At 38.9% G+C, this 26,291-nt stretch overlaps 2 protein-coding genes across 3 annotated transcripts; one reads left to right on the forward strand and one right to left on the reverse strand.

Moving 5' to 3' along the window:
- The first annotated feature begins 1,420 nt into the window (after positions 1-1,420).
- LOC105456782 (ceramide kinase) lies at positions 1,421-23,344 on the forward strand. Its single transcript, XM_011701080.1, has 8 exons — positions 1,421-1,859; positions 11,510-11,761; positions 15,433-15,626; positions 16,638-17,013; positions 17,362-17,514; positions 17,621-17,817; positions 18,700-18,863; positions 19,100-23,344. Exons 1-8 carry the CDS (start codon positions 1,703-1,705, stop codon positions 19,182-19,184), a joined length of 1,578 nt encoding a protein of 525 aa, XP_011699382.1. The 5' UTR covers positions 1,421-1,702; the 3' UTR covers positions 19,185-23,344.
- LOC105456781 (evolutionarily conserved signaling intermediate in Toll pathway, mitochondrial) lies at positions 9,700-25,630 on the reverse strand. 2 transcript variants are annotated; one of them, XM_011701079.1, is made up of 3 exons: positions 24,522-25,630; positions 23,912-24,198; positions 9,700-9,730 (listed from the first exon to the last, which is right to left on the reverse strand). In XM_011701079.1, the coding sequence occupies exons 1-2, from the start codon at positions 25,441-25,443 to the stop codon at positions 23,915-23,917; spliced, it is 1,206 nt and encodes a 401-aa protein (XP_011699381.1). In that variant the 5' UTR covers positions 25,444-25,630; the 3' UTR covers positions 9,700-9,730; positions 23,912-23,914. The 2 variants fall into 2 exon arrangements, with proteins under 2 accessions (XP_011699381.1, XP_011699380.1); XM_011701078.1 differs by lacking the exon at positions 9,700-9,730 and having other exon boundaries at positions 23,774-24,198.
- Positions 25,631-26,291: the final 661 nt, after the last annotated feature.

Raw genomic sequence — 26,291 nt, forward strand, 5'->3', positions numbered from 1 at the left:
ATACGAGAAATTTATAATGATTTTACTTTGCAATGCTGATTGCAACACTATATATATGTAAAATAAGAGAAGATGAAAAGAGATTTTCATTGATTAATAATTAATTTTATAACTATGTAATGTAAAAAATGGACTGCATAAACAATATTATCATTTTAAATCATTTTTATGCGTGTTTATTGATTATCAATAATGATGGCATCTACTTTATTAGTCGATATGAAAGGAAATGCATGTATCTGCAAGCGCTGCAAAATTTGCATATATACGATATTTTTCTTGCAGTTGCATATTTAAATTTTAAAAGTCATTGCATGTAAAATAATTTTAATCATAAGATCATAAGCAAATGAACGAATCACAATTAAAATTGCTCTCTCCAGCAGAACAAAAAGTCAAGATGTCATCCAAATAGCGTCAAAATGATTATTAAAAGTTATTTTTCGATCAGTCACAATTTACTTTAACGTGAATTTGACGTTATCATCACTTGTTCTGCTTGGACTTATGTGTGAAAACGTTCAGTTACGATTAATCAATATGCTTACAGTCTTACAGTTAGGATTAAAATTTTTTTATATGTGATGACCTTTATGGAAAATCCTTTCATCGAAATACCTTAGAAGTTGTACTTACTATACAATGTGAAATAACAGTGTCTGTTACATTTAATTTAAAGAATGTAAATCAAAATCAGAATCTCGATAAAATACTATCCTTAAAATTATTGTACGTGCAACAAAAACAAAAAAATTTTAATCTCCAAAGTTATGAATTAAAGTAATGAATTCTCCAATTACTCATTATTATTAACTTTTCTTGATATTGATAAAATTAATGTTATCAAAAAATTTTTAATCCCTAATCAGTAATCATGAGAATATAATTATTATAAAAAGAATAATAATAATAATAATACTACATTATATTGAAATAGTAAAAAATATTTTTCGACAATAAACGACATCGTCACGTTATTTATTGTTTTATCCTTATAATTCCATTGATTTAGTGTCATTGGCTTTATACATTAATAATAAATATTATTATTATTCTTTCTCCCTAAATGCATTCCTAGTTAATTTATCAAGAGGAAAAAAGGTAATTTAACATTTTTCCAAAAAGTCGCGAAGAGAAAAAATTTTATTAACAAGAGAATTCATCGGGGCATCGGTATTTTCGCCGAATAGAGTCGAATGGAAACTCGACCACACAAACACACACACACGCACACACACACACACATATCCGCGAATCTAATATGATTTTGACAGATATGACTCATTGCTGCGCGAACTTATCGCGAGTGCACGCGCACCGAAGCGCGCGCGCACCGCGTCGTCGCACTCCCGTCTCGTCCGGTTTCGCGTCCGTGTCGCGGCCCCGTCCCGTCCCGTCGCGGGTCACGATCATCAGTCTCGCTCGCGCGTCCGACCGGGCAGGACCTAGTCGTGGTGCGCGCGTGGCGTGTACGTGTGTATGATCGATTGCGGGGTAGTCGCGAGCGCGCTCCTTCCCAATTTCCGCGACGATCCATCCGACACATCGCCGTCGTCGCGGTGCCTATCGATCAGCGCTCATCCTCGAGATGACGTCGCGGCCGCGCCGTCACCCTCGCTGAAGCCTCCTTCTCCCCCCTCCCCCCTCTTGCCTCGTCTCACCAGCTGCTCCTCCCCGTCGATGAAGCGGCCCCGTCGTCAGGATGATGCAGGACGTCTCCGCCGGCGCACCCGCCGCCGACGATCAGCATGCCGCCTCCAAGTCGGTGCTGCTCAACACCTTCGTCGTGAAGAAGAAGCGGTGCCGCGTATACTTTCATCGCGGCATGCTCATCTGGGAGACCGAGCGACCGCCTTACAGTAAGCGTCGATCGCGCCGGGGTCTTTCCTCGACCCGCGCGTGAAATTTTCACTTTACGAGCGTACTTACACGTTTCGCGGATCGAATGTGTAAATATGCGTTGGTCGTTCACGACGGCACCTCGATTTAAATGCGGCTTCAATCGTCGGCGACGGGATTTTACTCCGAATTTTCGTCGGACGTTTTATCTCCACGTGCAGAATGCTATACAGTTGATTATATGTATCTCGTCGACCGCGCTAGGAATTTTCATTTAGGAGCGACACATTTCTCGGATCGTCATTTTATTAACAAATGTATAACTGTTGATAGAATGGCGATCATAATTTATCATAATTTATCGTAATTATTCATTCTCCTATGATTAACGCGGAAATTCTAACTATTCGGCAAAATTCTTTTCGCCGATGACGAAATTCGTTCCGAGTGAGTTTTCTACGGATACAAATGAATGCTACATTAATTATTATCTCGTTAATCACGCGGGGAATTTTCAATTAAGAGCGACACGCTTGGGAACACGAGCGTCGTTACATCATAAATGTATCGAATAATCAAGGCTGTATCTTGATTAACGCGGAAACGATTTTCATTGGCGATGAGACGGCCTCTTCGAGTAAATTTTCGTTGGATATAAACGGATGCTATAAATTAATTATTATTTCATCAATTGCGTGAAAAATTTTTACTTAAAACCTAGGTTTTGCCTAAAACCAGGGTTTGAAAAAATATTATATTTAAATTAAATACATATAAAAATATCTGATATCGACATATTGGATATATTCAAATGTGAATATTGATAAAATTTTTCTAACTTTCTAAAAAGTAAATCAAAAGTTACGTGTTAAAATTTTTATTGTGTTTCTGAAAAACTATTAAAAATTGTTTATAGATAATTTATAGATATATTTTCTGTAGAAAAATATAAATATAAAAATATAGATGATAAACTGTGATAAGATAATACATAATATAAGAAAATAATTATCTATCATGGCTGAAAGATATCGTTATCTGATTTTGTAGCACTTTTAGCTATTTGAAAAAAAAGTTATAATCTCGTCATTATGCAATGTAAATCCGATGGATGATAAAGATTCGCAAAGAATAATAAATGAAGAGAAATCCTTCAAACTTAATTAGAAAGAACCATGCCATCAGGATCAATAATAACGAAGCGTTGCAATTAATCAGTTTAAAGTTTAAATTGTTAGTTCTGTGAATCTGATATTATCATAATACATATGTCAATTAATAAATATCATGATTTATATCCGATATATATTTTTCGAACCGTGCCTAAGAACGACATATGTCGACTAATGTCGAGTGGATTGATGCCACCTTGATTAATGTGGAAGTGGTTCTAATTGCCGCGGCGACGAGAAATCCGCTCCGAGTGAATCGTTTTCGGATACAGATAAGTGCTACATTAATTATCTCGTTTACCGTGCGAGAAATTTGGACCGTTCCTCGATTAGCTTGTCATTACACAAAAGAGTCTCGAATAATCACGACTGCTCGTTTAACGCCGCGGAAATGATTTTAATGATCAGCGACGAATCTCCCAAATTAATTGTTTTTTTAGATAGACGGGCGACTGTATATTAATTAAATTATTACCTCATCGGTGACGGGCGCGTTTCATTTTTAAACACGAAAATACCGGATGCCGAAAGGTCAAGATTGTATTTTAATTAAGGCTAGATTTCTTGATCCTTGGTAACGTCCTTTCGGAGCTGTCTCTACTCCAAGGATAAATCGCCGTCGCAGAATTGCCATTCCATCGACGGGACAACATTTTTTTCGTCGGTCTCCCCTTAATTCGAAATAACGACTACCTAATTCCACGGCTAACAATAAGTTAGCTCGCACAATTGAAAATTAACGTCGGCGCTGAATCGTTTCGTCAACGACGTGTATACGTTTCCACTTAGCAGGGAAATATTGAATACTCAATTTGCCAGCCGGTTAGTTTAGTTTGCCTTCGGAGAGTCGTCGGGATTAATGGAGTAAATTGTTCGCTCCTGATAGACGCGCCCGGCCAATCCCGCCCCGAAACCCGGCAAATTCTCGGCAAACATACAGACAGGGCAAACGACAAGCTATAATTGTAGAGGTATATAATAATTGTAGGTATACAATAATTTGTCGACGGCGCGTCTCTCCTCCCCCCCTGACCAACTTTTCCTTGAAACGCGCTTCCTTCAAAGACGCGAACGGACGCAAATGACAATCAACGCTAATTGGATTGTAATTATTGCCCCGTCGTGAGACGTGTCTTTCGTCCGCGAGACTCCTCTTTCGGCCAGAAACGCCAAATATTATTTTATACCGCGAGGTCAATTTTGGCCCTCCTCTCACTCGGAACTGCATTGCTATCGCACGCGCAAGTTGATAAAATCTATTTATTATCAAGCTCGCGAATCTGATAAAATCTATCTCTTCTTTCCAGATATTCGCTGAGACACAACAACTTTTTGCGGACGGTTTTTGCGTTCGTCGCATTTTTGCTTGGAAAATTCCAAGATAGATTTATTTATAATTTCATCACGGTTTATTTATTCAAAAAACGGGTCTCGCATAATGCGATAACCAGTCTTGAATAAGACGTAAATTCCTCGCGTATTCGATAAAGTCCGCGCTCTCGGCTGCAGGATCTAGACGCAGTCACACGCGACGGGCCAACAACTTTTCGTGTCGAGGCTTACGCTCGTGCACGGCTCGCTCTCTCGCCGTTCCCCGTTCCCGTTTTTCTTATCCTCCTCCCCGTTCACTTTTACCTTACCTCCGAGGATCTCTCGACTCGACTCGCCGCGTCACTTATCGCGCGGCTTCGCGCGTTTTTCCGAGCAAGAAAGCCGCAATCGCGGCGCGAACGACGGGCCGGCCCATCCGCTGGCTGTTTAGCCTCGCACTATATAATTAACTATTTAAATTCCAAGGTCGGAAAATGGAAAAACACACGCGCGTTCATCGTTAAGTTTTATCAGCGCGAATCTCTCATTTAAATTCCATTGTCGGCCCGTCGGGCCTGTTCTCTTCAGCCGAAACTTGTTCACTTGGTTCGTCTTTCCTCTTCTTCTCTCCACGTTGACGAAAGAAAGAGAAAGGACGAACGGTGCAAGGACATGAAGTTGAAAGGAACGGGTCTATCGACTTGCCGTCCACCGAACCGCCGGCAAACGCGTTTGCGAACGTGCGTGTGGTTGGCGGCTGATAAAAAGTCCGTGGGGCAAAAAGCCGTTACGTAAGAGGCTCGTCCAGGGTCACACGACGAATCCTGCATCTCGCATGTGTTTTCCGCGCTCGCGGAGTTACATAATAATTGTCTGAAATACGGCTTACGTTAAATTGTTCCTTCTCTGTCCTCCCTCTCCCCCCCCTCCTCTCCAATCTATCTCTCTCTATCTGTCTAGCCGATTGCTTCTTAAGGCCAACGAGCGCTTATTAATACAACTCAAGCAATTCAGTGCTACAAGGTGGATCGGTGTGTGTCGCGAGTTAGGTGGTACGCGTTAAAAGAACACAACGCCTGTGTGTCGATTGTGCCTAGCCTTGACCTTCCAATTGGTACAGCGTCTTTTGCGACGGTAGATGTGTAGGCATCGCGTTGTAGCTATTTAAAAAAAAAAAAGAGGCGGACAAGATGCATGTATACAGACAGGAGTGCTGTTCTATATAATTTGCATTGTTACAGGATAATAAATAGGGGTAGAGTGGAATTTTTTCTTAGACGCTTCTTTGACGGACTAATCTATAACGCAAGGTCTAATCCTCGACGAGAAGCTGGATTAATCGCATTAAGAACGCGTCTCGCAAAAGGGGAATAAACAAATAAAGTATACATTTATATAAAACAATTACAATTTATATAATAAGGAAAGCGAAGTTTGATAAATCAATTTTTTGAAATTAATTTAAGTGTTGAATAAAATTGGGACGAAAAACAAAGAGAGAGAGCTCGAAAAGATATTGAGTGTCAAAGACTGATTTGATAATTGAGGAAGGTCCATTAAAGATATCTAAATGACTGATGAAGTAAAATAAAAACTTTTATATAGCAAACTATTAGAAAATTGTTTTCTAAATTATTTGTCAAAATTTTGATCTAGTTTTAGGCTGCGTTCCATTTGTAACGCTCGCAACACTCGTGGAATCATTTCATCCTTGTTGTTTTCTAAATGTTAAACAAGGACGAGAAATGCTCACGAGCGTTGCGAGCGTTAAATGGAACGCGCCTAATCGCTTCTCGAAACAGGTCTTTTAGATTTTGCAAAAAAGTTACTGAGACAACCATTTACACTACGCGCATAATCCTACAGTTGCGCGCAAAAAAAAGAGGTTTCATATAATCAAATGAAACTTCCTCGTGCATTCGAGATGATCCTCACTTGTGGATTTACTTTGTCAACTTCGAGAGACGAGGACACCACACGAGGAATACCAATAAGTTTTCGGCGATCCGCTCACGTAGATAGGAAACACATGTCGATACTCGCCTCGTCGTCCTTGGTCGCGATTTGCATATCGTTCCATTTCCTCATACGACCGTGCCCGCCCGCGCGTCATGAATATTAAATAAAATAGCGATAATCACACCGCGAGTGGCTGCAGCGCGCGCGTATCTTTATAACCGCGTGCTCTCCAGCCCCACATTTCAACAATGAGATCCTTGTAACGTGCTCGCGCATTCCGTCCGATACTACGTGATGGTTAATCTTTTGGCTTGTGGAGAAAGCGATATCAGTCGAATTTTGACAAAAACAGGGCGTTGATCGAACTTTAACTTTAAAAATAATTGGTAGAGATTATTTTTAAGATATCAGATATTTTCGAATAATTTCAAAGCTCTCAAAAAATACCTTAAAAAATGTCGTAACTAAATTGTATTTTTTAAGATATTACCTGCTTTACATAAAAAAAACTCGTTATTCGTTTTTCTTCGCGAATGCACTTCACCGAGCGTTACTCCCAGGCTAACTCAACAAGACAGTTACGTTAATACTTCATCATCGTCGCGATCGAAAAACCTTGTAGAGCAGTCTTTTTGTCACGCCTGCGTCACTCTCGTCGTCGGAAATATCCAGAGAATAACGACCGATCGAAAATAGCGTTGCTAATTTCGCGCCGGCGATGCGACTCGTCGACTTTAATAGCGGCCGTTTCGGCGTGTTGCAAGCGAGGCAAGTGCAATGCCTGCAATCTTTCACTTTCCACCGTTCAACGCTATCCGCTGGTGTTTCTTGCGGTATACGTTATCCCGGTCAGACAGGAGAAACCTGTCTACGAGCGAGAAACCGGTATATTGTGTGTCAACGACCTAATACGGCATGCACCATCTATCTCTTTTAATTATTGTCGTCGAAAAGTCCCATATAGATTTCTAAACTCGTTAAACACAGCAACTCTGGAAAAGTCACCGGAAACTCACTGGTTTCATATAGCGGAAAGAGCGATTTTGTTGAAAGATTCTAAAAAATTTAGTTGGATACTGCAGCAGATCTGAAAATAATCTTGTTGGATCATCAAAATAATTACGTTGGAAATTCAATGTTGATGTGCACAAAATGTTGATATTCTAGCAACCAGCGTTTGAATTTTCAACGTAATTATTCTGATGGTCCAACAAAATTATTTTCAAATATGCATCCAGCTTATAAAATTTAGGCTCTTTCAACAAAATCGTTCTTGTCCTGTATTATAAATTGCAATATTTTATGGCTTTATATTTTATTTTTCATTATCCTTCTTACACTTTTGTTAATTTTATTATTATACCATGAACGTCCTAAAAAATTGGTATAAAATATTTGATACTACAGGTAAATTTTTAGAAAATTTATACATTTTATACTAATATCTTTTTACTTACGTAAACGACTGACACTAAAAGTATGTCGCTCGTATAACTGTCTCAATTATGCAAGTGATTCAGACAGTCACGTAACTAATTTCAGACTGTTGTCGCGTGAAATTCGCGTATTCATTTTCCACATGTATTTCATCTAGGCGCTATTGTCGAGACTCCTGTTCGCATACGTCTCCCGCATATAACACGCGAAAAGACTAGAATGTGCTATTAGACATACACGTGATATATATCGAAATGACTCGATGTAAACAAAATGCATGGTTATGTAAATTTTGTACATGTATTTTCTGCGCATAAACAGCACAAAGATTCTTTGATCCCACGTTCGACTCGCCTCTTTTTCTCAGCTCGATTCATCAGCTTTTTAATGAAGCAAACTCACGGGAAGCGAATGCAAATCGACCAATTAGCTTCAGAATGCTAAGCCTCTGAGGAATAATGTCTTAATATAGAATAATAATATGCATATAAACAGAACAACAATCATCTCGCTCATCAGCACTATTGAAATTGTTATCCGTAAACATCGAAATGTCGTTGTAGGATCGATTGCTGTAATCGAGAATCGATCGTTATTGTTGACATTGATGATTAATTGTTACGAATCCATTAGCGAAGTACAGCTGCCGCGGAGCTGTGCTTCCTCCGTATTATGCCGACTTTAGATTACATTTCAAAACGCTGCTTTCGGGGAAAATATTCTTAAAAATCTGCAGCATACGTAACGTAAATTATATATAAGCTTTTTAGTAAAATTTTCTTCGAAAGCAATGTTTCGGAATGTATAATTTTAAACGATCTGTAATTCATGCCAATATGTATGCACTTATTGAAATCATTATCCGCAAACGAAATGCCATTGTAGGGTCAACTGCTATTAAATCAAGAGTCGATCGTTGCTAAAATTGATTAATTATTACGAATCCATTAGTGAAACAGCTGTCGCGAAGCTTCCTGCGTGTTATGCTGTTACATTCCAAAACGCTGCTTTCGAGGAAAATATTGCTAAAAATCTATAGTATACATAACGTGAATTTTGTAACTATTTAGTGAAATTTTCTCCGAAAGCAACGTTTTGAAATGTAACTTTAGACGATCTGTAAATTACGCCGATATATATTATAGAACAGAACTCCACTTTATATAAATTTCATGTACCAAAGTAAATACAAAAATAATTTGAAGACACATGTATATATATTTAAAATATATAGTAAAATATACGGCATGTAAAACTATAAATAAACTATATATAAACGAATTTTCTGGCCTGAAATCTAACGTGAATTATAAATCCGTCCGGTGTGAACTTGAAGAACTTGATCCGCGTCTTCCGCACGACGCAGACGAGGAAGTCGTAAACGCAAAACAATAAACGTTTCGTTTTATTAAGGTCGAGCCACGACGCGCGATACATACATCGCCGACGGATCGATTCTCGATAACAACCGTTCGTTACGCGCGCGATTGTCGGAATGACAATTGCGTTCGAACGAATCGCTGATGCGGTCTGTCCGAGACGCACGATCGGATCATGCGCGACACTCGCGCGTGATCGCGAAAAATAAAATCGCCGCTGCGCGCGGCTAAAAATATGTTTCGCCACGTGCGCCACGTGGCACACGTGCAATCTCTCGTCGCGACGCATCGTCGTTTTAAAATGCGCGTCGTTTTAAAATGCGCGTTTACCTGCATTTCCAACGGCGCGGCGGCCCGAAATCAATTGATTTTTATTTAGAGTGTAAAACATTTACTTGCACATTTAAAAGTCTTTACTGCTTGTTAAAATAAATCGCTTAAGATTCAGACATTAAAAAAAATTTCGAATTTGGAGTAAAAGAGATTTTTCTTCTCTTTTTCTTTATCTGCTTTTCTTCATTCTTACTTTCTATTTTCTCTTATTTTTCTTCCCTTCTCGTTTATCTTCTTTTTTTCCTTCTGCGTTTCTCTTTTCTCTCATTTCCTTTTTATTTTTCTTCTTTTCTTTTCGCACTTTGAGAAAAATTAGGAATTTGATTTAATTCCTTTTAAATAAAACATCTTTAAACATAAATAGCTCTAATGCAATAATTTCCAATTAATTTTCAATTAATTACAATTACTTTTTTTATCGACAATTTAGATAAATTTGTATATTAAAATATTTAATTGATTTGATTCAAAACAATTTCGTGTGTGAATGTTACTGGAATGGGGGAGGAGTGTCTCTTCGGTTACGCGATTCGGTGAATACGAACGGTGGCAATACGTAACGCAAATCGTGTTCATTTGAGAATTAATTTCCGACTATTTCCGAATTGCGAATACACAGCGCGACGCGACGCGGTCGACGTAACGTCATTATTAACTTGCGCAACTTCATCCACGCGAGGAAAAATTATCCTAAATTGCGACCGACTAATCATCGGATTTCGTCAGGTGGATGTGTTCAGTGAAACCGATATTGCTTTGACGGACGATAAGCGCGAGATAATAGCCGATATCCTAACAGCGGCGCGGCGGTCTATCGGCAACAAAAAGAAGAGAGATAAGATATTTCACACGAAATATAGTCGCAGGACACTTTCTTGAGAATATATTCAAGAAAATATTGCGAGAGAGAAGTGCATATCGAAAGTATCTGATAAAGTATAAAATCTTCCTTTTTGCCGACGATAACAAAAGCTTAAACGAACTCGTTTATATGTTTTTCCCATGAAAAAACGAAATATTTGAGTCCACGTTAATCTGTGCAGTATAAAAAAAAAATAAAACTTGCAAAAAATAAAAACAAAAATAATGCGACATGCAATAAATGAGAAATTTACAGGCAACGTCGTACAGTGATGCTTCGTTCTCTCGGAACGTGATAAACAACATAAAGCAGTTCTCTCTCTCTCTCTCTCTCTCTCTCTCTCTCTGCACGGGATAATAATGCACAGGCCCGCTACTTTCTTGCATCCATGGTATGCATGCGCGTGCAAGCACCTGCCTTCTCTCTGTATAGCGCGTAACTCAGTAACTGGAAGTATTGCGCAACGTCTTACGCGCGCGCGTCCGACGCCGTTCTCTGCAGTTCACGCGTTCCACCGAATAATACGCGTGACCGCTCGTACAATACAAAATAATAAAATAACAATCAATATGTACTCGCATGAGTGGTTTTAATTTCCTCGAATCTTTCGTAGGATCTGATAAAGTCGTAATACCATCCCAGAAATAAGCCGAGCTTACGCAACGTTGATAAACACAGATACTTTAGATATAGAACGACCGACAGATTAGCGTGAATTCATTGCCAAGGCGTGAAGTGTTTCCTTAGAAGGCTCGCGAGCAGCTCGGGGGCCAGATTTAAGCCACCTTCGAGCTCCGTGTCGACGATAGTTATCTACATAAGTCGCAAACGCACAACGCAAACGCCAACGCGGAGAAAAAACAGAACGAAACGTCAAAAAAAAAAAAAAAAAAGAAAAAGAGAAACGTCCGCGTTTGCGTTTGCGACTTATGTAGATAAATTAAATATTCGCGCCGCTCGCAACGTTCGTTGACATTTATCGCGCGTCAAAACTGCGTCTTTTGTTCGCGCTAAAATACCGTGTCCGCGGCCGTTTTCAATCGGTCACGGTTGAGGGAAAAGGGGGAGAGAAAAAAAAAGGAGGACACGGATCGCATTTTAATTAAATATCGAATGTGCGAGAAGCGTGAGGGGCGGTCCGATGTAAAAATTAACGAGAACACCCTCTCCCTCTCTCTGATCAATTTCCCCCTAATCGCCCTTCATTGGTCTTCCAGCCAGATGGACCCTGCCCCTGACGGACGTGCTGGCGGTGCGCTACGGCGACGACTGGATACCGGGTGTGAGCGTTAAGGAGAAGCAGCCGGCGCAGCCGACCTCACCGACCACGGTGTGCCCGACCAACTTCATCCTGCACTACGCCGTGCGCGGGTCCAAGAACAAATGGCGGCACCACAGCGTGACGATGAGCCACACGGATCCGCGGCAGGTCGCCTCGTGGGTGAAAACCATTCGCAACTACCTCCTGGGTGAGTCGCCTTGCCGATATACCGATCCCGCCGTATTCTGAATTCTAAATCCACTGGAGTCGAAAATCATCAGAGCTCGCGCAATCCAAGGAGAACGGAAAGATCAAAGTGATATCAAAATGATGTCAAAATATGTTAAAATCACGTCAAATTGCATAGATCTTTCTTGATGTCTAATTATAATATTGTTTTTTTATTTTGTTTATTGTAACGAATTAATTTTAAAAATTACATAATATAAGAAAATTATTCTGAAAAAAGTGTGAAAAGCTTCCAAATATAATAATCGATTATTATCTTAAAAGTTCGCATATATCTGAACTTGTACATTTCATCTATTTCATTTTAAGTGCAAACAATGCAATTTAATTCACTATAAAAAACAGACACAGCACGAAAATTCTAATTATATATTATATATATAATTAGATTTTCGATAGAATTATATATATAATTGTACACAACTTTATTACAGGTAACAAAGTCGAATGAAACTTTTGGCAGTTATTTTTTTACACTTTGAAAAAATAAAGCAAATTTCACATATAATAAATTATTAATATTGTTAATAATTTTTTTAAATATTTTTTAAAATTTATCTAAAAAATCATTAATTAATTATTGTATAAAATTATTATGATATTAATTATTATAATTGTATTAAAAAAAGAAAAATAAATATTTGTCACCACAATATTTGTATACCTCATTTTTTTTAATAAAAAAAAAATTGATAATAAAAAGAAGTCAGCACATAAAGTTATTTGAGATTGAGATTTCAATCATGACATAAAAAATGGCGTAAATTCGGTTATTTTGACATCAAATTGATTTATTACTTTGATTTTTCTGTTCTCCTTGGGAAAGAATACGGCTCTCTCGCGGTCGACGCATTGCGTCGGCCGCATAATAATTTTAGAATTGCGACGTATAATATGTGACGCGGGGGGCGGCGTGTAGAAGAACATTGTCTGTGAATTACGAAACGAGGTGAGGCGTGTATTACAAAGATCAAACAGAATCGTGAAACTGGATTATACGGAGCGGAAAAGGCTCGTGTTTAACATCGAGAAACTCATGTAATGTGTAAAACAAAGAAATCCGACTCCGATCGAAGGTTAATTAACGCAGAGGCTTAATTAATGGCGCGGCTGTAATTTTCTATATCCCGCGTTGTGCGGCGCTTAAGAAAACGCATACCTATTACTTTAGCGATACGCGTAGCTGACGAACTGTGTTTGCGAGCTATGGTAAGCGTTTCTTGCATAAATCTTTTTTTTATTGGACGTCAATAAAGAGTGACGAATTTCCTCGTCGACCTGTTTGTACAATGAAAAAGGTGCGTGAAAAAAGAACACGAGAAAAATAGTCATAAAAAAATTAATGTGACGCATAAATTAATAGGAATTTACTAGCTCCTGCGTCATCGCTGATATCATTGTGGCATAAAGCGTAGAGAGAGTATAAACATAATAGTAACGCAATATTTTTTGTAGACAAAATGTTGATACAAGCAACTCAGGTTTAAAAAACACTAGGGAAGAATTAAATCCTTTCTTAATACCTTAAAAATATGGGAAAAACCTTGGTAATTAGAGAATTAAAAAAGGATTAAAATCACAAAATGAGCCAAATGTAAAATTATGCTGAATTAAACAGATTGTTTTTAAATTATCTTAAATCTATAATTTTCAAAATAAAGATTATAAAATGAAAAACTGAAAAGTTTGTATACATATGAATGGAGATGTTACATTTAAATGTAATTTATATTTAATATAAAATAATAATTTATAAACATATAATATTATATAAAGTTTTCAGTTTTCTTCGACCTATATATATCTTTGTATATATAATATAGATAGAGATTCAAAGATAAGTCAAAGATAAGATTTTACGATAAGCTTCCAACTTTATTGATTGTTACGTTATAGAGCGAAACATTTCTAACATTTCTGTAAACAGCTACCTCTCTCGCATCGAGTATTTTTCCATCGCAATTAAAGTCCGGGAACCGGAGTATGCAAAGTCTGGGCAGCCAGTTAACCTAGTTGGAATCGACGTAAATCGCGATGAAAGGTCGGTCCACGCCACGAGAATATACGCGGTGACCCTAAAACTTTGATAGAGCGCTGCAGCGTGGTCGGCAGACCAGTTGCGGTTTGTACGAAAGTTTTATCAGCAAATCGGTTTAATTTCAGTGAAATTTCGATAGTTGGCGAATTAAATTGCCGCTCCTTTCTCTCCTTTCGGTTTCGTTATTTTCAATAGCTTTCCGAACTGTGAAAGAATTGCTGCTACACTGTTAAACTCATGTAGTGTTAAATTATACTCAATTTCAGTTACTTTTAATCATTCCTATAAACGCCACTTTCCTATTCAATATTTCGTTAATTTAATTAAAACAGTGGAGTTATACAATTCAACTCAAGAAAATGTGTTAAATTTGATAAACTTGATTTATACATATTTACTAAATGCATACTTATTAATATGAAGCAATTCAATCACAGAAATGAGTTGATTAAATATGATTGTTTTTTTAATCATATGTTTTGTATTAAAATAATACATTTCGACATACATGGAAGTTGAAAATAACGATATGTTATTTACTCAATGCTCATACGACGAAATGTTATTTACTCAAGGAATTGGATTACAGTTGCTCCTTTCATATTTAGCAGTGTATGTATACACTCGTCGATCCGCTGTTTACGAATTTCGATACTTTTCGAAATCAAATATTCGAATGTTGAATCGCTGCCTCTCTATTCTCTAATTTTGCCGTTCACATGTTTCAACGTGTTTCTCCCATTTCGCTCATTTCCAGATTTCCCGAGTTAAATCGAATTGCTGCGCCGCTTAGGAGCGACGCAAAACGAATTAGGCGAGATGCGATACTCTCGGCTCGTCTGAGATACAGCGATGCTGCACGTTGGCCCCGATAGGGAGTGAGAGGAAGGAAGGATGAGAGAAAGAGAGAGAGCGCAAATTTTAATGAATGTCGAGAAAACAGGGTGGGCGTGCTCTAAACTACCCCTATCGACCGTCGTCGCGAGCTAACAACTCGTATTGATCCTGGGGGTTTGCCATGTCCGTGTAATCGTTGTTTTCATAAAAAAAACATCCCTTCGATTATCGACGTAGCGTCACGATATCGTAAGGAGAATCGATCGGAACACTTTACATGATTGAAAACTCTGCCTTCCTCCTTCATGTCTCTATTTGACCCATTTCCGTTTTTAAACAGGCGAAGTTGATTAAATCGCGATGAGGTAGGGAGAAAGTCGATCAAAAAAAAGAAAAAAAAACTCCGTCCGTTTTACTAATCCAGCGACGAGAGCCCTGCGTGGAAAAAGAACGAACGAATTTTTTGTATTAACTAGAACGCGATAAGATACATGACTTTGCAGAATACATAATATATTGCCTCCAACGTTTCTGTGAATTTTCTTTCGTTCCTCCACTTTTTAATCTTTGCGCGTGATATAAAAAATAGATAAATGTTTGATTAAAATCTAAAAAGAAAAAAATTATTTATGCAAGAATCCTCCTGGAATTTGAAGGCTTGAGAAGTTAATGCAAGAAAATTCTACGAATCAGGAGGGCTTTTAGATTCTGTCCGTAAAGAGCTGAACTTATAAACTCGCTACTGATCGTTTCAGGCCTGACTTATCGGCCGCGAAAGGTGATGCTGTTCATCAATCCCTATGGCGGTAAGAAAAAAGGTGTCAAGATCTGGGAGAAGGATGTCCAGCCGCTCATGACCATCGCCGGCATTGAGACAAAAATGATGGTCACAGAGCGTGCCGGCCACATTCGCGACGCACTGCTCACGGCCGACTTGAGTGACCTACATGTGAGTCCTGCTCCATGCGAGGCTAACATTCTATTACTTTCATGCAAAGTCCGTAGCCAGATACGTTCTAAATGTATTTCAACAAATCTGGAAAACTTTTTAGCAGACGTTTAAAAATTTTTTTCACAGATCTCCAAATTTATATTTATATTATTATTTTCGATATTTCTCCGTATTTATATATTTTTTTATTGTTCTATATGTTATTATTTTATATATTGGAATAATCATCCATTTATTAATCTAGAATCATTTTATACTAATTATACTAATTATAGGGTACTAATAATTTTACTAATTATCAAAAAATTAAATTCGGAAATCTGAATGTAATTGGTTTTTATACGCGATAAAAATATTAAATATAATATATATCTATTATATAAAATTAGAAGATCGAGCAGTCTGTGAGTTTCCGAATATTTATACAATACATTTAGAACGCATTTAGAAAAATTATACGTCTCTAGATTGGCCGCGCAAAATTGGTGTTAAACTAAGTATAAGTCCCGTACATGTGCCATAAAAGAGACACCCTACAAATATATGCAGTTTATCACTCTTCAGAAGGGTTGGGCAATGAGCAAATAACCAATTCCCGTAAAAAGGTAAAATACTAAGGGCAACTGAGGGAGAGATCTGGACTGACGCGCCATTGACGATGACTCTAGATTTTTATTTATCGAGATATTCCGGTTTCACATGAAAAACATATAAACACTTATTTTTCTCTAACGTACGTATAAATCTAGATTTTATAATTGCAAATTGGACTTCGCATTTAATTGAACGGGCTGTCCTCAAAACTTAACTTTATAAATCTAGATTTCATAATATTGCAAACTGGACTTCGCATTTATTTAAACGGATTCGGGCTGTCTTCAAAACTTAACTTTTCGCGCTTGATAGGCGTATATAAATCTGGATTTCATAATATTGCAAATTGGACTTCGCATTTAATTAAACGGATTCGAGCTGTGTCCTCAAAACTGAACTTTTCGCGCTTGATAGGCGGTGGTGTGCATCGGCGGCGACGGCACGTTCTCCGAGGTGTTCAACGGGCTGATACTGAGGGCGGCGAAGGATCAGCAGATCGATCCCAACGACCCTGACGCCCGGCTGCCCGTGCCCGCCCTGCCCGTCGGCGTCATACCCAGCGGTAGCACCGACACGGTCGCCTACAGCCTGCACGGCACCACCGACGTGGAGACCGCCGCCATACATATCATCTTCGGCGACTCGATCGGCGTGGACATCTCGTCGGTCCACAACAATCGCACCTTGCTCAGGTTCTACGCCAGCGTGCTCAGCTACGGTTACCTGGGCGACGTGATCCGCGACAGCGAAAAGTTCCGCTGGATGGGACCGCGTAGATACGAGTGGTCCGGTAAGGAAACTTCCCCTCCCCCCTCCCCCGAGTCATCCGACCGGAATGACCTGATTTTAATTAAACGCGGACAATTGAGCGAAGCCGATTAACTGTTGATCGAGTCTAATTATCTGACACGAGTTACGCAATAATCTGATTAATTTATCTCGATCTATCAAATCTTGAATAAATATGAAACTAAATATAATTCAATATCGATTGATTTTTCAATAATCGATATAATTTAATAATAATAATAATAATAGTATTGATATAATTTAATAGTAATAATAATAAAATATTCCGTGTATTATAATAAACACGGATGGGACTGATATTAGACTAATTGGATCTCTTCGTTTCCAGGATTCAAGAAGATGTTAGCGAACAGGGGCTACGAGGGTGAGATCGAGCTGCTGTCGGACCCGTGCCACCCGGCGGGCAGCACCAGGTGCATGAAGAATTGCCTGCGCTGCCTGCAGCACATGCACAACAGCATCCCCGACGGGGAGATCTCCAGTGAGTGTTGGAGGAGGATGAGAATACATAACAGCAGTCAGCAAAACTAGGCTAGGAATTAAGCGAATAATTCCTTGTATCTGTATCTTTTTGTTTTCGCGCGCAGGGTGGGTGACTGTCAGAGGGAAGTTCTTCATGGTGAACGGCGCGAACGTGTCGTGTGCGTGCTCGAAATGCCCCAACGGCTTCAGTCCGCACTGTCACATAGGCGACGGCTGCGTGGACATAATTCTAATTCGACACACATCCCTGATAAACAACCTCAGATTACTCCTCAGGCTGTCCAGCAAACGGAAGACTTTGGTACGCGCGAGTCCCAGCTATTTATTCGGATTAGTTATCGGCAATTATTAATCTTTCCGATTGACGATTTAATGATTATATCGATCACTGCTCACAGACATTTAGCATCTTCCGCTGCCGCGTGTATTATCGATATATACCGAATTATTGTTTTCGTGTGCTATACGCATTATTTGTTATCTCAAGTCATTTTTTCAATTTGTCTACATTTGTTATTCTGCGTAGCAACTGAGGAAGCATTATAACATTTTTATAAACGGCAGCAAAGATATTAAATGTTCAATCGTTTAGTCAGTCATAAAAAAAACTTCATCAAATCTATGATAGGTATAAAATAAGAGATTTATCCCTCCCAAAAATACAGTAAATTAGTTTACGTTTGACCAACTTTAAAAATCGACAATTTTATGAAATTAAAATGCTACGCTTTACTGCAATGTAAATAATTCTTCACTTAAGAAATTAAAATAATTATATTTATACTGTAATTATATAGAGTATTGCGTAAATTGTTATCATTGTGTAATTATATAGAGCGAATTGCGTAAATTGTGTATTCTAGAAAAAAAAATTGTTCAGAACTTTACGACTCGCCTTTTTACGAAGTCTAACGCTGTATAATTAATGCGGGCGCTATTTAAGAACAATTTTATTCTACAATGCTCCAAGAAGCATGATTACTGCAATGATTACTGCAGTAATGATCGCGTCATTGAGCATTGCAGAAAAAAATGTTTCAGGACTCAGCTTTTTTTTACAAGAAATAACGCTGTATAATTAATGGACGTTATTTAAGATACACCCTGTATATACTATATATCATAATTACGTATTGATTTTAAAACTCGGGGAAAGTCACAAGGAATCGCAACTCTGTTGCAGTACGAGCTTCCGTTTGTCGAGGTCTACCGGGCGAGGGAATTCACGTTCCGCGCCCTGCCGACGCTGCAGTTCGAGAACGGGCTGAACACGGCCCGCACGGGCTCGCGGCTCAGCGTGTGGAACTGCGACGGCGAGATGATCGACAACACCAATGTGAAAATCAGGCGAGTAAACGGCAAGAGGCGACAGCCAGCTCGGTTTACCGAGTGTCGCGTCAGTCCCCGTTATTCGAACTCCGTCGGATGTACATACCTTCACGAACTTTTTTTATCTTATCTAACGCTCAATTTAGAAACAATATAGCCGGTTTCGTGGCGTTCGTGCTATTTTACATTTCCGCCACTCGGCGTCTTTGTATTTGCGCAGGCATTACCTGACGTTGCTAAATATTTATGCGCAGGGTACACTGCCAATTACTGAAGGTCTACACGAGACGGACCCAGGAATCGGCACGGGAGCCGGCGTGCCTCAGCTGCACCACGTGAACGAGTCCCCACCCTCGAATGGAATCGTCTTACACGCCGGCTGATCCTCGGTTTCAGACGGTTCAAGGCCACGATCTCCCCCGCTCCGCGAACGCCTCTCGAAGGGGCACAGTTCCTTTGTTCTTGCCCTATTACGACCACGACCTCTTACGCCACAACATAAATCGATCGAAAAAGTCGTTCGTTCCTTTAATCCTTGCACTGATTATCAAAAAAAGAAAAACGAACAATTTTTTTTTCGTCAATCTGAACATTTCCAAGCACATCCAACGCGAAGCTGGGGAATAATTTTACGCGTTGAATACGCTCTTCCATCATTATTTCTTAACTCTGGATAAGTTTTTAATTATTATTGGATAACTTCTTAATTTATCACTGGCAGCGACGAGTAAAACTTGTAAAACTTTCCATGTAAAAAAAAATTGTTGTTAGAGTTTTACAAATTTTACTAGCAAGTTTGACTCGTGGCGTTTAATCTGGCGTTAAATTAAATATAATTAATAGTGTAATATATGTAATATAATTAATAACATTACAAAACTCTCCTGACTCTAGATGGCGAAACGAAACGAAATTCACTTACTGTTGTACACAGTTGGAAAAAATTTGTGTTAAATTTAACAAATTTTACATATCCCAAACGGTCCAAATTTGTGTGTTTAATTTAACACAGATGAAAGTAATATGAATATTATACGGAAATTAACACAAAAAATGTAACATTTTGACGCAATTTGAAGACAAATTGTGGAAAGCATATTTTTTCAGCCAAACTAATAATTATTTTCGAATTTTCGCTCTAAAGCTATACATTATTTTTATATTATTTATTCACTACTCATAAATTGTGTTGTTTGAACACTGAGAAATGTTAAATATCAATTTAACACGAAGTGATTCAAATAATTGCATCATGTTAAGTTATATTCAGGTATATGTTAAAAATTCAACATAAAATTTTAACCAGGATTCGAATGGACCGTTTTTGACATAAGTAAAATGTTTTCCACTATGTCTTAGGGAGAATTTTGTTAATGTTGATTGTAACGTCGGCCGGAATCCGGGCGAGTGCTGAGCACAGGTGCACAGGATTGCATTGATTGATTAAAAAAACCAGCGTGCGCGAGCTCACATCATCTTCGGTGTTTACGCCCGCGGTGTAATCCGTCTCGCGCGCAGAAACTCATTTATAACTTTTTTATCGTAATTGCATTTGACGACCGTTTGGCAATTGATGCGCTTTCCGAGAATACACGGTACATTCCGCCTGTCGGCGCGACGCGGACCGCAATGATGCTCAAAATTAATTTTATATGCGCGCGTCGACGATATTTTCCTACAAAAATAAACATTAAAACAAAGGGAAAAAACCACGTGATATATGTAACATCATTGAGACACGATTCGCTCGATCTCTTATAAGTTCGCTTATAAGTTCGAGAGAATTTTCAGTTGAAATTACTGAGAATGCGTATAAAGAGAGTGTCACCAATTATCTGGAAATCGTCATTTTCAGATAAAATATATAATCGCATAATTGTTAATTAACAAATTGGTAATTTCAAAATACGAAAGTAACAATAACAAGTTGAAATAAAATTTTAACTCGTAACTGTATAAGTAATCGCTCGTTCTTAAAATATTTACACATTAGAATCCGAAATCATGTGACTAAGAAAGATTATACTGTTCTGAGAGTCAATCGAAAATTTGTCTATAAACGGCGGAATCAATCAGCATCGGGATTGGCGACGCTCTCTTTATGTAAAATTACCGTCCCGCGCGCGCTTCCCGCCCGATCACTGTTTCGCGCTTATCGCGCGCATAGATACTCGCTGAAAACTCCAGGGACTGCATTTATCGTGGTCACCTCGCGACGCAGAAACCAACGACGACACTACCAAGCCGATTATACTTCTACGTTTTGTACTTAAAGCGTTTTACCGACACAAGCCAACGAACTCGAGGCGAGTTAAGTGATAAACGTGGGCAATTATTGGTTTGCGTTTAGTAGAAGAAGCATATCTGTGCAACTGTTTGTAAGATTCTCTAACATGATAGTATATTTATATCTGTGGGGACCCACAGGTAAGAATTAATATCGTATTAAAGAAACTTACACGATAGTTACGAAGCTGCTTCTTCCGTCGAGCACGCAGCCATCGTTACTTAAATTTACACATGTATACATGTGTTATTGATTGTAAATTTATTTCAACGATAAATTCGCAATCAATAGCGAGTGCAATAAGTCGTCAGCGTAACAAATTTAAGTGATATTACCGATAGTAAAATTTTCAAAAAGCTCGGTTCGCAAAATCGATTTTTCGTCACGCGATCCACCTCGAGTGACGAGCTTTTTTCCTTTACGTTTACGCCTTTTACGTAAAGACAATCAAGTCGAATGCGAGAGTGGTGCTTGAGTTTTGCGAAAACTCTGAGGCTTAGAGGCCTAATTCAATAGCGATTAACGAGCTTCTTTTCCAGTAGTTCCCATCTTTGTTCGCGAAAGTATTTAGATTAGAGTATACTTGCACGTTAATTGTAATAGCGAGAGCGCATAATGTGCGGCAACGAGACGCGATTGTTTGCGATTAAAACGCAACGACGTTTAGGCGAATGTGCGCGAATATCTTTAATTACGTTGCCGATGCTTCAGTGTCTTAGAAACCTCAGCTGTCTCGTATATAGGATAAATTTTCCGTGAAATTCATTAGTGTCGGTCCACAATGAGGATTTTAAGCCCTAAGCAGTAAAAAAAAATAGACCAATCGTAGTCGAATATGGGGAGAATCGATTGTAATCGAATCAATACCTTACGGAGTAAGGCTTGAAATCCTTATTGTGGACCGACACTTACAACTTACGAGATAAAGGCTGCATTCACATATGCCTCCTTTTTCTTTAAACACTAGATTCGACGAAGTGTCGACATATTTGAAGATATCACTCTGTAATATATTTTAGGAGAGAGATTACTTCGAGGTATATTTTTTGACGAGAGAAAAAAAAATTTAGGCACTTTAGCGCGTGAGATACAGGAATTTAATACTGGAAATTACTTATTTCGAGTATTATTAAAGCACAGTGCTGAAAATAAGTGATTGACTGCTACCTTAAAATTCTCTAAAGGATTTCAATGGAAGGTAACTTATAAAGAGAAGTATAATAATAAAGAAAAGATATTTTTCTCGTGTGACGAAGGGTATTTCGATTTCGCAACTTTGCCGTTTGCGTCTCACGTATAAAGCACAACACTGAGAGACATTGAGTCCCAAAATTCTCTTGATCGTCGCGCGAAGCGGAAGATATTCCGCAGTTGAGAGAGCGCGGTCTGCACCGCGAATATCCTATTTTTAGTACGTTCTAAGCAGGTGCTAAGCGTCGTCGGGAAATTAGATCTAGTTGTAGGGTTTCGCTGTACGCGTGTCAAAGCGGATAATCGGCAGATTACCGACATAAACAGTCGTGCAAGCAGTCATGTCCTATCGATGGCCAAGCCATAAAAAATTCATCAGGGAGGGGAAAGCTATAAGCTCGTGGAAAGCTATAGCCAGTGGAGAGGCACGACGTCACGGTCGCGGTTGAGGGACGGATGCAATATAGTAAATACACGAATATATTTTAGGGGTGAGATTTAACTTTGAGGTATATTTTTCGACGAGAGAAAAAAAAGATTAGGCACTTCAGCGCACTTGAGATCTAGGTCGTACGCAGAGATTTGATTCGTTCCTTCGTGTAACGACATATCATGGATTCGTACCAGATCTATGTATTATATAGGATTCGCGCGGCGGAGATAGATTATGCATATTTTCTGATTTGCGAGACGTTGTTCGCGCGATATTGAGACGAAATGTCTTCTTAAAGGGCGGTTTAGACTTAACGCGCATTAACGAAGTAGATGTCACCGAAGCAGCACATATAGTTGTATACGATATCAGAAATTGTACAGATATATATATTATATATTATATATACATATATATTTTTTTTTAATCGCGAATGTATTTATATATATAAAGTGGACAAGTACAGCGAATTAATGTGATGATCTATTTTGATGGATATAGCATATATATATATATTATTTTGATTCCTATCACTGGGAAGGTGCACCAAGCGCGTGGCTGCACGGAATAAATTATATTAACTTTCTATGTACTGTGTATCTCATTTTTATCATATCCTTCCCTTTGCATTCTTTTGTTTAAATAATGAAATTTTATATTATATTTCATGACAATGAAATGATTTTTTTAGCCGCAAAAATATCAAGGTTTAAATTATTAAAGAAATTTTTAAAATCTACGACGTCTTTTTTGCCTAAACGCCGTACTTATGACATAATAATGGAATATTTTCATGACCAGAGAGATAAAATGATATTTTAGCCGCAAAAATATGAAGGTTTAAATTATTACATAAATTTATAAAATCTACGACGTCCTTTTTGCCTAAATTCCGCTCTTATGTCATAATAATGGAACATTTTCGAGATTAGGGAGATAAAGTGACTTCTTAAGCCACAAGGTTTAATTATTAAATAAATTTATAAGTCAATCGAATCGATTGGATTACTAAATTGATTGAAATGATGTCAACGTTATGAAAAACGTTATATTTTTATATACAAACAAGAGCTATCTACAGACATGCGTGTCGATTTGTTACATTAGTGATATCGTATACCACTATTCGGCATTTAGTAATTCAACAATCTGTACCTGTTAATTTGTACTATCATCCTTCATTCGCACTATCTCGTTTTCACTTTCATCAGTCTCGATGTACAACTGTTCCCTCGTGGACGACATTAATTTGAACACTACCGGAATTACAGTCAAGCTGGGATTCTTCTTTTGCAGACATCGTATCCAAGATAGCAAGGAGTCTTTCGTGGACGTGCCGGTGGCGCACATTGCAAAATACGTGCCATCGTCTTGCTCATGAACCATAGGTGCAAGAATAAGTTCTTTCTTGTCCCAAAATGGTATTCTGATATTTGAAACATCTGCAACAAAGAACAATCGTGTCAGTTTTTTTTTATATTAAAAGCCTCGCTTGCATATTTGAAGAAAGTTAGTAGGTTAGCATATAATTAAAATCTATGTAATTAATTATAATATTAATACTAATTATCATTTTAATAATATCACATATAATATAATAATAATAATAGTATTAGATATTATCATAACTATATCAGAGTTATGCCATTAATATATTATAATGTAACATAATAAAATACTGAAAATCATACATTTTTTAATATAATAATAATAATATATAATATGACTCCTAAATTAGTAGGCAATTTAGTTAGCGATTATTTACCATCGGGATCTTCCTTAACATTCTGCCTTTCTTTGGGCGCTCCCTTCAGAACAAAATAATCTATACACTGGTCCGCGACCCAGACCGTATACGGCCCCTCGACGAAGATCGGAGTGTCCGGAGGGTGCGTTCGCAGCAGTTCCTCCTGCGAGCCGCTCATCGCAGACACGATCCACGTGTCCTCGATCGCGTCCTCCACGTCCCTGGTCTCGAAGTCCGTGATCGTGCTCCGCACGTCCGCGCTGGCCATCTTGCTCATCGCCAGCCGGGCGAGCACCCGCGGGTCCTTGGGCGCCGGCCGGGCGCACGGCCAGGGGTTCAGGTTGGCGAACTTGGGCATCCAGTACATCATCCGCCAGAACTTCTTCAGCGGCAGCCCGTGCTTGCCGAAGATGTTGAGCAGCATCTCCTGCATCTCCAGGTCCGGCATCACGCAGTTGTGCTCCATCTTGCAGAGCAGCTCGACGGTGACGTACTGCTGCTTCGGGTAATGCATGAACATCGTCTGGTAGTAGTTGCGCGGGACGAACTTGCCCTTGGGCAGCACGTCCAGCAGGGACTTGTAGACCGCGAGGTCGCGATTCACCCCGAACTCGTCCATGTACTTGAGGGCGACCTGTATGAACTCCATGTGGCCGTGCCGAACGTCGTTGTTGTTCTTGTACTCGCGCAGGATGTCCAGATAGGCCTCCCTCTCCTTGCTCTCGGCGTTCGAGAAGGCGTGAAGTATCAGGGCCGACGGCTTGCTCCCCTTCTCCTCTTTCTTCTTCTTGTTGTCGTCCTTCCGCCGCTGCTGGCCGACGTGAATGGCACGACTCAACGGCCGGCCTTCGACAGCCTCCTCGCGCAGCGCTCGCCTCCACGACGCGGAGGTGACGTTCGACGCGAAGAGGACGTACCGCGTGATCCGAGTGAGGAGCATGCTGGGGCCGACGTAACACCCTAGCGCCTCATCTCCACGCGACCGATCCGAGTTTCACACGCGCGAGAATCGCGAGAGAGTCTCCGCGAGGTTATGTTACGTTCCGCCGCGCGCGGACTCGTGGGGCTATCTAACCTCTCTTTTCGATCAGTCCTCTTTTATTTCGTACGTACTGGGCTGCGTTCAGAAGCTTCATCTGGGTGCATAAGATGTCATTTTATCCTTGTTTAACATTCGGTGAATAACAAGGATAACATGATATAAGATAAACGTATGTACCAGTGACTGAACGTGTATCTATAGTTGAACAAGTACGCAAAAATTTATTTTTAAATGATTTTTTTCATAATATTATAATTTAATTGTAATCGTTAAATATTTTTACAATTAAAATTTGATATTACAATAAAAAAAGTATTTGAGATTAATAAATTTTGTGTATGTGTTCAGATATAGATAACATGTTCAGCCACTGGTACGTTTACCTTACCGTGAATTCCTGAACGCAGCCTAGTACAAAATACATATGAAATATATGAATTGAATAGATGCAATAGAAAAAACCAATTTCGTATTCAGAATATGTTTCTGAAGTATATTATATATTATGTCGAATTAATTATATCGAAAAATTATGCATTAGAAAGAGAAAAGTTTGAAAATGGCCTTGCCGCATTTTAGGTAGTTACGTCCACGCGCGTCGTCCACACTAGCGCTTCTATGCACATATACAGGGTGTTCATAAAGTATTGGACCCCCCCTCTATCTCAGAAAATATTAACTGGATAAAAAAACTTTAAATACAAAACTTTTAGGAAATCCAGTTAGTATTTTCTGTGATAGAGGGG

This window comes from Wasmannia auropunctata, unplaced genomic scaffold, assembly GCF_000956235.1.
Source record: "Wasmannia auropunctata unplaced genomic scaffold, wasmannia.A_1.0 LD335556.1, whole genome shotgun sequence".
In the NCBI taxonomy this organism is placed as follows: domain Eukaryota; kingdom Metazoa; phylum Arthropoda; class Insecta; order Hymenoptera; family Formicidae; genus Wasmannia; species Wasmannia auropunctata.